This window comes from Hydractinia symbiolongicarpus, chromosome 1, assembly GCF_029227915.1.
Source record: "Hydractinia symbiolongicarpus strain clone_291-10 chromosome 1, HSymV2.1, whole genome shotgun sequence".
In the NCBI taxonomy this organism is placed as follows: Eukaryota; Metazoa; Cnidaria; class Hydrozoa; order Anthoathecata; family Hydractiniidae; genus Hydractinia; species Hydractinia symbiolongicarpus.
The window spans coordinates 23,337,289-23,352,812 of record NC_079875.1 but is presented as its reverse complement, the minus strand read 5'-3'; the positions used below and the strand labels follow the sequence as shown (position 1 = coordinate 23,352,812).

The window sequence follows — 15,524 nt, the reverse complement described above, 5'->3', positions numbered from 1 at the left end:
CGCCAAAAAAAATTTGCTTGCGTCAGCACATTTTCTGTGACGTCATCAAAAGCTTGAAAATTGTTAAAAATGCCACTATCTGCTTAAAATATTATTACTTTTGTTCTAGAGCGAATTTTTACATTCTGTTTGAAGTTTCTGAAAGCTAAATAAAAGTTATTTAACATATTTTCCGGTTTTTACATGGATCGGATGAAAAATTGCCAAAAATTGCCCGAAAATCCGTTTTTTTCCGATTTTCGGGTAAAATCCGACAAAATCAAGAAATCGGATTAGTCACGTGTTCAAATTATTCAAAATGATTCTTCTTGATGAAACAAAGTTATGTTGCAAGTTTCAAGTTCTAAGGTTAATCCTAACAGGAGTTATCATATTTTCCCCATTATAAGGATTTCATAGAGATTTTGAGGGGTAGTTTCGAGTAATGGCCAATATCAAAGCCTCTGAAAGGTATGGGACCTAAAAAATTAGCATGCAGGTGTCTAATAGATAAATGTTGAAACTCAGTAAGTATCATAGCCATATAACAAAGCAATCAGGAGTTATTAAAAAAAAACCGTCAGGGGGGGGCGGAATCCGCCCCCCCCCCCCCGGACCGAATAGGGTTAAGGTTCTTATTTTATAAAAGTTTCACAGCAGTTTATTTCCGTGGTCATTTCTTCATAGAACATTAAAAGTCTGGTTTTTAATGGTATGGTTTCTGGTTTAAGGTTCTTAAATTTTATAAAAGTTTCACTGCAGTTAATTTCCGTGGTCATTTCTTCATAGAACATTAAAAGTCTGGTTTTTAATAGGGTTAATTGTATTTTTAAACTTGCATGTTTTTTATGAATAAAAGTACTCTGTGCGGAAGCCCGGGGTTCGATTCCTCTTGGGCAGAGATTCAACATGAGCAAGTGAATGTTACCATAACTGTGTGGGTGTTGGATGTTGTCAGGAGTTGCCTAGTAAAGTGTGGGCCCCAACTGGGTCTGCATAGCTCAAAATGAGCATTAATTACTTTAGGACTCTCCATGTAAGCCATGGCTCCTCCTGGAAATAAAAGACAGGCTATATCCCTTATATTTGTGAGGCTAGCCATGTAAAATATGCACATCTATCTAGCTGGCTAGTATATATATAACATTTATATATATGTATGTTTTTTTTGTACATATATATCTGTTTTTTTTGTTTTAAAAGCCCCGTTGTATAGAATAAAATAGAGCCCAGGTTTACCATTTGCGCGCCGTATCTCACGGAAAAAAGTTGTTTATCAACTGAAAAATGAAAACCGAAGCGAAGAAGGTTGTCTCTCTTTCAAAGTAATCCTGAAAAAAGTTATTTCAATCAATGTTTATTCATCATGAAGTTAGATTAAAGCTTATTTGTTTCCTCAATATTTCCATTTTGTGTTCTGGGACCGACGTTGGTTTTTTCTTAAAAAAACTATCGAATTCGAATGATATCTCGAATCTAAAATGTAAAAAAAGCAAAACTGTTGTTGTAGAACGACTGTTGTTATCGATCCAAAATAAAAAAAAAGTTTCTCTTGTTGTCAGAAATATTTGTTATACAGAAGAAAAAAGTACGATGATATAACGTCAAATAGAGAACTGGTTGAAAATATATTAGACAATTTAACTAGCTATACATTTTTAATTTGTTTTCTTTTAGGATGAAGCAAAGTTTAGTAATCGAAGTAAAAAACTGACTGGACTTTTATCCATAGAACGCTAGCTATCAGCCTCCTGAGAAAGTGAAAGGAAAGCAGGTGTGTTGTTTAGATTATCTGGTAGAGAAATGAATTTAGGTGAATAAAGTTTTTTAAGCCGTTTACACGCATCCAGCTAAACTTTCCCTTAAATATGAAGTTAAATATGTTTTGTCTTCAGCCTGAACATATTTTTTTGGTAAGAATATACTCAACGTCAGTTAAGAATATCTTAAGAATAAGTCCAACCTCGATTGTTTCTTCTACATATAAAAAGAATTTGCCAATAGCTATAGCAACATATAGCAATCTTTATTTTATTAAGGCATTATATATTTTTAGGCCACAAGGATAGTATTTGACAAAAATGTTAAGAACTATTTTTGTAAGAATATACTCTAAACAATATGTCAGAATATCCTAAGAATATGTCTAAGCTTGATTGTTTGTTTTGATATAAAAATATAATAAAAAAATATGATGCACAAATTTAATTAGAAATTTACTTTGCGTATATATATCACAAACTGAACCTTTTTCTGTTCAAAGCAATGGGCCGTTACATGTAGCAGAATTTGCCATTAGCTATAACAACATATAGCAAGCTTTATTTTATTTCAAGTGGGCAATACGGGTTTTTAGGCATTCTGGTTGGCTTAGCGGTCTTGACGACGGGCCGATATTTTGCGGTATTGCCCGTTGTCAATAAAAGTGGTAGCTTAAAATGTAAAAAAGCACAAAAAAATATTTAAGAAGCATTGGAAATTATTATATATCTAACTCCTACAATACATTTATCGATAAAAACATTTTCATAGAAATTCCTAGAAACAAAACAATGTCAAGTTTAACAGTTAAAATAACCAGATTCAGCAACATTTCGTCTGGATGCTTCCTCAACATGGCTAGTTAACTAGCTAGCTACATTGTCCATAAGAAAACGATGATCTGATATCCAGTTTTATCAAAAATACTAAACACAGGCCGACGGAATCATAAAAAATACATCTCCTCTCATTTTCAGATTTGTTCCTTGAGCTTTGTGGTTACCGAGTCAATATAAAACTCGTTCAAGCTCATGTTATTCTTGGCTAGCTAGTTAAAAAAAATTACTTCAATATTCGTTGTAACTATATTTTAGCTATGCATTCAACTTTACACCATAGTCATAAGAAAGAGAGATAGTCTGGGTACCGCCGCGATTGAGCTCCGATCCGGTATCTGACTCGCGTTCAGAAATTTTCTAGTGCTCAGTCTACTTTTAGGGGGACCAAATATTCAAAAACAGGCGGGAAGCTTTGTATGCTAGGTACTTTGCAGAAGTTTACCTGGATTTTTTGGTATTATAAACTATGGTTGGAGCTAATTGTTCAGTGTTTGGTTGCTCTAGCTCCCGTAGAACAAGTGGAATTTCTATTTTCAAAATTACTCAAGCGAATGACGAGTACAACGCATAATTAAACAAAATGCCAGTGAAGGTTTTTTCAACCATAAAAACTTAGTTGAATAAGGAGCAAGTATTGCTTGATCCTTTATGACTCTCAGAATTTAACCTGGACATAGTTATGATCATATTCATACTAGCTACAATTTTTTTAAAAGTATAGTATATATTTAAAAAAATTGTGAAAACATCAGAAATTAAAGATCGGAAACTACAGCTAGCTCACTAGCTATAGCTATGCCAGCATAATGATTTTTTATAAATGTGTAGCTATAAAAATAGCTGTTTTTTTATTAATAGCCATTTTATTAATGACCTTGATCCAGTGAGGATGTCTTTTTCTTCAGCTCAGTGCGCAGTGATTTTGATTTCTTAGCATCAGATGCTATTTTGTGTAATTGCTGTTTATCTTTGACATAAGAAAAAGTTCTTACTCTGACAAACAACAAAAGCAGATCTTCTAACAAGTTCAAAGAAACCTCTTTATTCAACGACACAGTGCAAAGCTGCAGAATTTTGTTGAAATTAGACTTAACATCAAAATTCTTCATCAGACAAGAAACTATGTCTTTACTGTCAATTTTGCTGCAGCTTTTGCTGGTGTATGAACGAAAAAGTTCTTCAGCAGATGTAAATATTAAAACCACTTCCTTTTTAACCTTCCATAAGCCACCACGGTCCCTAGCATTGACTAATTTGTTTTGTGGTATATCTTGTGTGTCCTCAGATTTTCCTGCCAACAGGATAGCTAGATATTGTTGGTGGTATATGTGTTGTGAGGTCTTTCTTGACGAGAAGCGTATACGACGATACATGGTACTGAAGACATATCCACCAAGATAAGATATCACAGATAGTTCTTTCTCTGAAAAGGTGTATGATGACTTATTTGACACTTGCAGAAGATCGTCTTTGTATGTTGAACCAGACAAGTGACACAAAACTAGATTTGCTAATTCAAATCCCAACAGTACGCTACAGTTGCGACTCAAGCTTGAACCAAAGGGATGCTCTATATCCAAAATATTCTTATAAAACAACGGATAAAACTTTTCAGCATCCCCATCGAACGATTTTATAAGGTCTTTCACAAGAGCATAAGACGGTAAAACATTGTCAAGGCCACCAACTTTGAACATTTTAAATTCATTGGTGATTTCTGATGGGTAACATTCATCACCAGCCAATTTTGAAACAGCTTCTTCCATATATTTTTTAAAATACAGTGGATGTAACATCTTCTCAGCTTCCTTGAAATCTCTATCACCCGATCCTGCAGAGTCACCTTTGTCGTGGTCACTATGTTTCGCGTTGGTGTGGCGTGTTAATCCTCTTTTAGAAACACAAACTTTAGGACACAAACTACAGCTAAAGGTGACTTTTGTGTCCTCCTCCGGTATGTCGTTAACAACTGTGGTTAGTTCCACGTCAAAATCTGAATTACTTAGCAAAATGTCTTCATCTATAGCCTCCAATATAGCATTAAGGTCTTCACCATAAAGGAAATCTTCCTTCGCCGCAGCCATTTTACAACATTCAGTCCCCTTACTTTCGGACCACCCGTTCTAGGTCAGGTACTTTTGCCGTAGCGGCCCGAAATGGCCGATTACCCAGACTATCTCTCTCTTGTGACTATGTTTACACATTATTCTGTACCTGTAGAACATCGTAATGTCTTGTTTACAAAGTTTTATTCTATAGGGACTTTCGAATTCTATGTAGAATGTTTGTTTTTAGACAGGACTGTTTCGAATTTTGACCTCGAGTGTTAACAAAAGTAGTGCTAGTGAATTATATCATATAAGAAAACTAAACTAAAATTCTTTTTTTTTATTTTTATCTAACTTAGACGGTTAACAAATACAATAATAACTGATTATCCGGTGGTGCTGTACCGAAAATATCGCCCTCAGTCATTGCACCGACCTCGCAAGCTATCCGAAATCATGTTGATTCTGAAGATAAATGTACGTTAAAGGACCTAAATCTTGTGGCGTTATTTCGTCGCCCCTAAATTGATTGATGCAGTACTTAACAATATAGACTTAAAGAGATACTACTTTATCAAAGTACTAGTCGATAAGGCCCGTGGGGAATTCCACTTAGGCAGAAGGACAATGGAAAAATAGGTTGTTTTAGATTTTTTGCTGACGTCAGAAGTGCAATTACAAAAAATTTTGGCGAAATTTAGTTTATTCGTTGCCTGTACTGTGCAGAGGTTAAAACGCTGATCAAGAAAATGCATATGATCATGTGCTTTTGATGAGCGGTTAATGACATATGATGGTTTCAAAATTTTGCTGATGTCAGCAATGGCCAGTCAAGCCCCCAAAAATTGTTTTTAGAAATTTGTATCCCTGCTGCCTTCATTGTATAGATCTTGAACGGTTGCAGAGATATTAGTGTTTGGTAACGTCATCAACTCGTCCAGTCCGAAACGGATTCGGAGACCCAGGTTTGGGAAAATTACCCAAATTGGTCCCGGGTGATCCCTAGTTACCTACGCGGTGAAAAATCATTGACGTCACCACCTCGTTTCCAAGTTATTTGGCCTCAAAGCTTTTAGTGCACTGTAATGGCTTCATTAATTTAATATGCTTTCCTTTGACGTTAATATTATTTTAACGTTAAAAGTTTGGTAAATTACAGAACAATTTTATGGGCGATGTTTTGCAGACTTCATCAGAGAAAATGGTGAAGAATATAATCCACTTTGCAAAAGTCACAGTCAGACAGACAGAACTGGCGTATTATTATAGAGTCTAGTCGATAAAGCCCGTGGAAAAATCCACTGAGGCAGGATAAAAATGAGAAAGAAGCGTCATTTGAATTGAATGACGTCAGCAACTCATCCACAAAGAAAGTAATTTAGAACCTTGTTTTCACGTTGCCTCTACTGTGCAGACCTTAAAGCCGTCATCAAGAAAATGTACATGATCATGTGGTTTTGATGAACGGTTAATGAGATATAAGGGATTAAAAATTTTGCTGACGTCGGCACTGACCCCTCAAACCCCCCAAAAATTTTTTTAGAAATTTGTATACCTGTTGCTTTTATCGTATAGATCTTGAAACGATTCGGGGTACCAGGTTTGGAAAACTTACTCATGTTGGTCCCAGGTAGTCCCTAGTTGCCCACGCAGGAGATGACGTCAGTTGTTTCCGCCCGTTTCCAAGTTACTTAAAAAGTGAAATCTGCTAAAAATTATATCAGACATTTAAAAAATCCAACATATTTTGCTAAGTTATACAAAAAAGTTATTACAAAATTTCCACACTGTACAGTTTGTAACACGTCATACCAAAATCAGATATCCAGTCTATTGCATACAGCAACCCTTTCAAAATATAAGAAATTAAAAGTTATCTGAATTCCCGTGGAAGAATCCATTGAATCTCTCATTAAACTGATGTAAGGGATAAAAAACAAAAACATACAACACAGTAATTTGAATTTTCAAAACTTTGCATTTCAACCTTTCTTTGTCTCGTTTGTAACGGGATGGCAAAAGAAGAAAAAACCCTGGGATCAAGGTTGCTCACAATCTGCATTATTCTATGTTTATAACCGAACAAAAAAAACGTAAAAAGCGAAATACGCTAAAACTATATACTTCATTTCCCATTCCAGAAGTACACCAGGGGAAAAAGGATACCAAGCATTAAAAAAATCATTTTCCGTTAAGTCATACAAAATCAGCTATTCAGTCTATTGCATACGGCAAACCTTCGAAAGTTATACTCAAAATATAAGAAATTAATAGTTGAAAACACTTAAAAGAGAAATATAAACACTTGAATTATTTGCTATATTGTATATCTAACGAAATATTTCAATCCAAAATATTGAAAGAACAGTTTGTCTTACAGACCTAAACTTATAATCAAGAAAATCACGCATAAAATCAAAAAAGATAACAATAAAGCGTTTTCGAATTTAAGAATCAAATATATTTCAAACGATCGTAACGTAACAGATTTACACATTGATTTAAGTTTAGGTTTTAGGTTTTTAATAGGAACATCAACACTGAATTACACAGTCTTTAGAGTTAGAAACAGTAACAACGGAAAGATTACTTTTATAAGAATAGCGTGTGTTAGTTTCAGCCTCGATGTTCTTAACTTTTTTGACTAATGTTATCCTCATTATTCTCAATATGTTCTTAGCATGACTATGGCCTGGAATATATAAAATAAAGCCTGCTATAACTTGATATAGCTAATGGCACATTCCGCTACATGTAATGGACCATTGGTTTGGACAGAAAAAAGTTCACTTTGTTAAGCAATATAAAACTAAACTACTAATCAATTTTGTGCATCATACAAATTTTTGTATTTAGAACAAACAATCAAGCTTTGACATATTCTTAGGATATTCCTAATTCTGACCCATTGTTCAGAGTATATTCTTACAAAAAAAAAGTGCTTCGTAAAGAAACTATTTTCCGGTTCAAGACACAACAACAAACTTAATATTTAAGGAAAATTTAGCTCTAAAAGAAACGGCCAAAAAAAAACATAGAATACAGTAATTTGAATTTTTTGAAGTCACAATTTGCATTATCCTATATCAATAACCGCTGAAACAAAACGTCCAAAAAAAATTAGTATTTGAAGCAATGAAAAAAAAAAATAATAAATGAGAAAAAAAGCCCTGGGATTAAGGTTGCTCACAATCTGCATTATATTTATACCCGCCAAAATAAAACGTAAAAATATAAGAAGGTCCAACAACAAAATAAATATAATACTTTAAAGAAACATATACATGGTCGTTCAGCATATATATTTTTATGGTATGTTTTTATGTTTGTATGGCTTTATGACTGAATTTCTTGCTACATTCTACCTCACTATAAATTGGATTATATTTATACTGTTTTGCATGCACAATTGATACTTTCAAAATGTTTAAAATGCAATCTGTGAAGCATTTTAAATAAAATTTATAAATATTTATTTAAAAAAGGAATTAAAAAATCACAATCAAAAAATAAGATTTTAGGACAAAATAACACTTTGTTCATGCACACGCATAAAAATGTAAGAGTATATATCATACAACATAAAAATATAAAAAAAAATCAGGCGAACGGTTACCATAATAGTAGACCTGCAGCTTTAATATTTTAAAATCAAATTATTGGTTAATAAATTTAAAGGCATAATCTATAAAATCTGCTAAACAAACTACTAAATCTGCAAAAACAAAATCTATTGATATATACATCAGTTATGTTAATGGTGGCAAGTTTTTCTACAACTTCAAGCCAAAAAACCTTGTGGTTTACCCGTTGTAACGTATCAGAAGGACTTTTATAGTCTAATAGTATAGTCTGATGAAGAGTATCCAATACGGAGGTCGAAATATTACCATAAAAATACATATGCTGAACGACCATGTATATGTTTTTTTAAAGTATTAACATACGTTCACATGAACATGTCATTTAAAGAGTTAAAAATAAATATAAATAAAATAAAAATGCAAAAGGTCTAACAAAATCGAAGGTGTTTAACAACGGTTATGTAAAAAGCTAGATCTACTAAAACTATATACTTGCTTTGCAATGCTAGAAGTACACCGGGGAAAATAGTATACCAGACATTAGAAAAAATTGTTAAGTCACACAAAAAAGGTTATTGCAAAATTTCCACAATGTACAGTTTGTAATGCATGATAACAAATTAGCTATTTAGCCTATTGTATACAGCAACCCTCCCAGTGCGCAAACGTGCCGTGCATGATAACAATGCAGTGTTTTCGAATTTAAGAATCGAATAATATTTTAAACGGTAACGTAACAGATGTAAACATTAATTTAACTTTGTTTACAGTAAGGTTTATTGTAACGACATAACCCACGTCTTAGCGTTAAAACCAGTAACAACGGAAAAGTTACTTTTTATAGTTTATAAAATTTTAATCTAGGATATACACCGTGTATTTCATAAGATTTGTGTTCTTCCGTTTCAGCCTTAATGTCCTTTTCTATTTTTAATATTTCTTGACAAATGCTATTCTTATTGATCTTAATATATTTTTAGCAGGGCTCTATAAGTTGTTATAGCTAATGGCAAATTCTGCTACATGTAACGACCCATTGCGTTGGATAGAAAAAGGTTCAAAAAAGGATATATACGCAAAGTAAATTTCTAATTAAATTTGTGCATCATACAAATTGTTATATTAAAACAAACAATCAAGCTTAGACATATTCTTATGATATTCTGACATATTGTTTGAGTATATTCTTACAAAGAAAGTTCTTAACATTTTTGACAATTACTATCCTTGTGGCCTAAAAATATATAACGCCTCAATAAAATAAAGATTGCTATATGTTGTTATAGCTATTGGCAAATTCTTTTTATATTTAGAACAAACAATCGAGGTTGGACTTATTCTCAAGATATTCTTAACTGACGTTGAGTATATTCTTACCAAAAAAATATGTTCAGGCTGAAGACAAAACATATTTAACTTCATATTTAAGGGAAAGTTTAGCTGGAAGCGTGTAAACGGCTTAAAAAACGTTATTCACCTAAATTCATTTTTCTACCAAATAATCTAAACAACACATCTGCTTTCCTTTCCCTTTCTTAGTAGGCCGTTAGCCAGCGTTCTCTGGATAAAAGTCCAATCAGTTTTTTACTTCGATTATTAAACTTCGCTTCATCCCAAAGAAAACAAATTGATGTATAGTTAGCTACAATTTTCTGATACATTTCCAATCAGTTCTCTTTGTGGCGTTATATCATCGTACTTTTTTCTTCTGTATAACAAATATTTCTGACAACAAGAGAAACTTTTTTTTATTTTGGATCGACAACAACAGTCGTTCTACAACAACAGTTTTGCTTTTTTTACATTTTAGATTCGAGATATCATTCGAATTCGATAGTTTTTTTTAAAAGAAATCAACCTCGGTCCCAGAATACAAAAATGGAAAATATTGAAGAAACAAATAAGCTTTAATCTTACCTCATGATGAATAAACATTGATTGAAATAACTTTTTTCAGAATTACTTTAAAAAAAAGAGACAGCTTTCTTCGCTTCGGTTTTCTTTTAACCCTGTTATACCTGAGGGGGGGGGGGGGGGCAAAGTCCCCTCGGATCTTTGACTAGGCATAACTTTGGATACACATGTGACTAAGTGCTAAAATTTTGGGACTATTCCTAACTTTTATTAGGGCTGCTGATGACAAAAAAAATTTGGAAAAATTTTGTACTTTGCTGGGTGTGTTGCATTCTTTGGACGGGGGTGAAGTTTTTGGAATTTTGAAAACCGTTGACATTCAAGTAAGAATGTCATAAGATGTTGTATTGGGTATACATATTTATTATATGTATGTTGGTTACTAAGTTGTAACCAAGGTGTTGCTAAGGTGATATATGGTTACGAGGGACAAAAAACGGACCAGATTTGAAGGAAATATCGATCCACCAAATTGACGTCATTTCAGATACCAATGGCGTCATTATATTGTTTTCCTTGCCTCGATTATCTTTAAAGGCCCTGTTCTACATATATGCCAAGTTTAATGACATGAGCATCAATATTTCTGGTAGAACGGGCCTTTTATCATCATTGTTCAAATAAGAAATTTTGTTGCTGAAATCATTTTTTAACCCAATGACGTCATTAAAATTATTTTCTCATGTGAAACACATACTTTGGTATGCAATCGACAAATCCAGCAAGAATTATTAGTAACACGCGAGAAATTAAAATGTGCCGAAAATTTGGGAAAATGACCATTTTTCACATGTGTGACGGCATTTCTAATCCCTATGACGCCATCAAATTATTTTCTTACCTGGATTGAGTTTGTATTAAGACATTCTCCAACTGAGACAAGTTTCATCACTTAAGCACAAGTGGTTCAGGATTTATGGGTTACAAGGGCCAAAAAAAATCAGGTATAATATGGTTAACAGTTGATAACAACTTGTCTCCATCAGATACGGCGCACACGTAGTAAACCGGGGAATAATTAAATTATTTTATCTTTAACGAACCCGTGCGGCTTTTAAAACAAAAAAAAAACAAAAAAAATCAAAACTTTTTAGAATAAAAGCATAGTAATAATAAAATAACAAAAGAGTTTTATGTTTTAAACTAATAAGAAAAAAAGAGTGAAATGTTTAAATGATAACCCCCTGAGTTGCGTTTTTTAACTTGGTAAATTTAAGCGCAACGCCACGTCGCAAGAAAGTGACCCGTACACAAGGTGTATTAATATATAGATTCTATATAACTTGTTATAGTAGTGAAGATAATTATCCACTTTGCACAAGTGACAGACAGACGGAACTGGTGTATTATTATATAGATTGGAAACTGTAAGTTGTGAAAACTTTGCAATATAGAATAATGCAAATTGTGCCTTTAAAAATTCAAATTACTGTGTTCTATGTTTTTATTTTGCACCAATCATATGGACTCGATGAGAGATTCAGTGGTTTCTTCCACGGGACTTCGGCTAATAACTTAATTAATGCGATTTACCTCAAATGACTTACAAAAAGCTGGATAAAAAAAAATTGTTTATCTTTACTTTTCTACCTGCATTGCTGATTACTGAACGTTAAACCACTGATAGGTAGGCCTACTTTAAAATGGGTTTATTGGACACCAGCTTCCTTTGTCGTGTTTAAAACATTTACGATAGCAGTTGCTGTGTCACAACAGGAAATAAACCGTATAAGGGTTATACTTTTTTTTGCACCAATTAAAGAAAGAGGACAATGAATGCGTGTCAGCTTTGTACTGCAATTGCTTGAAAAATCTATTATTAAACTTTAATTACAGGTTTTAAATTAACTTTTTTAACATCCTAGATGTCTGTATTACACTCAATTAAGAGGGCGTAAAATTAACATAGATTTTTACAATTTCTTTTATTATTGCGTCATAAATTTGCTGAAATAAAAAAGGTAGTTATAAACTAACTGACATTTTTGAACATTGATTTATCTCTTGTAATTGACTAGTATATATATTTGAAATATCTGAACAAAATATGGTTGATGCTGCACGAGCTTTACCTGACAATAGTAACAGTAGCTACTTAGAACAGTATATAATTAATTAAAATATACAAGCCAGACTTAAAGAAGAAAAGGCTGTTAGCAGTTAGTAGCAAGATTCTTGCCATATTATAGGCTGGTATAAGCTATGGTAGGTAGGTATTGTTATTTAAAATTGATCCTGTTAAAGGAATATCTATTTCAGTATTAGCAGCCAACAAAATAGCTCCAGGTAAAGAGAAATATGATAAAATATAATAAATTAAACATACTTAGCACATATTGTTATTGGAACTTCTTTCATCGACTTCAGTAGATATGACGGTGACTGTATTGTGACTTCAAATTTTGGAAGTACTGAAACAATAATTATTTCTCAAATCTTATAACTTCTTTTAAAAAAGTAAGAACGTACTAAAAACGTTATTAACGGAGTATAATTTAGTTAGACATCTCTTTTTAAGTGAAAATAAAGGAACAATAAAATATAAAATACGTTTGAAATATTTGGAATCGACAAAAAATAAAAGTACACACCATATTTTTTAACCATGATATCTTGTTTAGCTTTAGTTGCCTAAATACAAAATATATCTCTGGAACAAAAAAAAGCATGGCCTAAAAAATAAATGGGGATGCCTGAAAATTTGGCATGCATCTGTAGGGATGGAATCTAAAACTTAATGTTGGGGATACCTAAAGTGTCAGGGATGTAAAATAAATGGGGGGGACGGATTTACACTATGATATGATACATCATTAACAATGGATTTGATCCTAACCTATGATGTAGCAAAACAAAAAAATATTTGTTTCGATTTTTCAAAAAGAAGGTTATGTACAATTCATCCACTACAGAGAGAAATTACAGTCTAAAAAACACAGGGACTAAACCACTTTTTTTAATAAAATGTAAAAACATGTTTGACTTGCTTTCATTTTCAGCCTTATATTCTCCTTGTGAATCTGTGCAGAAACTCACAATATTGATTTACATATTTCTTACCCCGTATTTAGCTGTGATCTGCCATTTTCCAAGAACTGGTTTCACAGATATTGGCATTTCAAGACTGATAATACCTAAATCCAAATTACTTATAATATAGTAAGAGCTTAATTACAAGTTTTTGTAACATCATAAAAAATAATGTCATAATAGCTGTATTTTATCTGTCTTTGTACAAATATGGCTGCCGATTAGTCTAACAATTGGGTAAAACACGCGTTTCTTTAATGGATAAAGTTATTTAACAAAAATAAAAACATTAATAGCTGTTTTTTAATTGTTTTATTGGTTAAGAGTGGATCACAGCTATTAGACTCACAGTTATCAGCCTCACAGCTAGTCAAGAGTATTTATTTTAGCATTTTTTCTACTTTATTAAAAATAACAGAACTTTACCTTTATCCAATGTTACATTAGACCACTGCATGACTCGAGATCCTCCTGCATTCTATAGAAATAAAGTAAAGTTTGTTGAAAACACGTCTTTGATTTATAAGACAAGGAAAAATTCACACGCAAAATCTGAACATTTATTGCCATGACTTATACACTTGTCACTGCAAATATATAAAATACTTGTGAAAAATTAGTCTAGGAATTAATAGAACTTATAAGAAGTTGGGCATATAAAACAGTAATATGGCAGTAGCAGAAAAAATAGCAGAATAAATTCACTACACACGTAAAAATATTTTATAGCATATAATGTAGGGAAAAAATATTTAAGAATAAAAATCATACTGTGATGAACACTTCCGATCCAACCTAAAATGTCAATTAGAACACTGCAGGAAATGTAAACTATCGTTTTTTCCGTTTGTTATTAAAATAAATTCTAACATTTTTCATATTTCCATTTCCACATTTCAAACAAATCAAAAGACTTGTTTATCGATAAATTATTATATACAAAAATAAGAAGAATTCGAGGTAGAATAAAAATTAAGAAAAAGTTCTTAGTTAGTACCTGTCTAAATGGCGGTTTTAAGTTTTTGTCAACAATAATCACTCTAAAACGAACTACAAACAGAAATATACGTTATTTTTATATTTCACATAAATCATTTTTTAATTCAACAGATATTGGTAGTTTAAATTTAGTCAATTTTTTCTAAGAGGGTAAGTGAATTTCAAAAGCACACATTAATATTCATAAATAATATTATATATAATATTATATTTAAATGCAAAATGCCTTCATAATAAGGCTGGGCAGGAACATAATAGCGTAAATTAAAACGATTGGTGCAGATTTTTATTTGTGGCGCCGTGGTTTAGTGGTTATAACTCTCGTATTTGGTGCGGGAGACAAATGCTTGTTTTCAATTTTCATCATTCTTAAGTTCTCATTAAAACAAACGTTCAAATCATGATACACAGCTGCAATATTAGGTTTTATTTTGTAATTGTTACAAAATTTAATTCTAACGAAATCTGAAAAATAATTTGGTAAAATGGCTAGTGTTCACAAGCAATAGCAACATAAAAAACTTTACTGTACCTAATTACTTACTTTTGTCTCCAGGTTTATATGTGGGTTTATCAGTTTGAATAAACATTGCATCTTTCAATGTCTTAACAAAAATAGTTTCTTTGTGATCAAACTTCACTCCATTCTCTGATTTTATAATCAATGTTACTTTCCCTTTTACTGAGATGGGAATATAAAGGCGCATCACGTCATGGCTTTTCCATATATTTTGTGATACATTCGACAGAACATTCCCATGTGAATCTTTCAACACAGCAGTGACATTTGAGTCTGGGAATTTTTCATCAATGTTGACAAATATACTTACATATTCTCCAGCATGATATATCCCAGGTGTTGAGATAAAATAATAACTAAAAGAAAATAATCAAATTATAACCATGTGTAATACAGTTATTGGGCCCATTAGTAAAGTAAGAATTATTTTATGAAAAAAGGTTTCAATATTTCACCAAGAAACAATAATGCAAACCAATTCAGAACCAGGTTTGACTGAGAAACACTACTCTAACATTTTACAAGACCCAATATGAAAATCCACACAAGTTTGAGGGAACAGATTTCTTTTAAATTTAATAATTCTGGGTCACAAAACCCATATATCAAAAGACATATAGCAAATTAAATTCAGTTGTAGTACAGATCAAATCGAACAGAAGGAACGTCTTGATACGTTTGAATAAAGAGGATAAAATCAGTAGTAGATTGTATTACAAACTTAGACCTTCGGGCACTCCATTTCCTCGATTCTTTGGTCTTCCTAAATAACATGAGCAGAGAATATCAATGCGCCCAACTGTTTGTGTATGGAATCTCTTTTGCATAATTTATTGAAATATCTAACTTC

General features: G+C 32.2%; 1 protein-coding gene across 9 annotated transcripts in view; it reads right to left on the bottom strand.

Annotated features, from left to right (window-relative positions):
* LOC130647169 (pregnancy zone protein-like) overlaps window positions 1-15,524 on the bottom strand; it is a 50,032-nt gene that overhangs the window by 17,410 nt on the left and 17,098 nt on the right. For all 9 annotated transcript variants that reach the window (XM_057452972.1, XM_057452948.1, XM_057452956.1 and 6 more), the window contains 7 exons: window positions 14,699-15,030; window positions 14,153-14,205; window positions 13,927-13,950; window positions 13,582-13,633; window positions 13,186-13,259; window positions 12,717-12,756; window positions 12,452-12,536 (listed from right to left, as the gene is read on the bottom strand). In XM_057452972.1, the coding sequence (XP_057308955.1) occupies window positions 12,452-12,536; window positions 12,717-12,756; window positions 13,186-13,259; window positions 13,582-13,633; window positions 13,927-13,950; window positions 14,153-14,205; window positions 14,699-14,861 (491 nt within the window). In that variant the 5' untranslated portion in view covers window positions 14,862-15,030. The remainder of the gene's footprint in view (window positions 1-12,451; window positions 12,537-12,716; window positions 12,757-13,185; window positions 13,260-13,581; window positions 13,634-13,926; window positions 13,951-14,152; window positions 14,206-14,698; window positions 15,031-15,524) is intronic.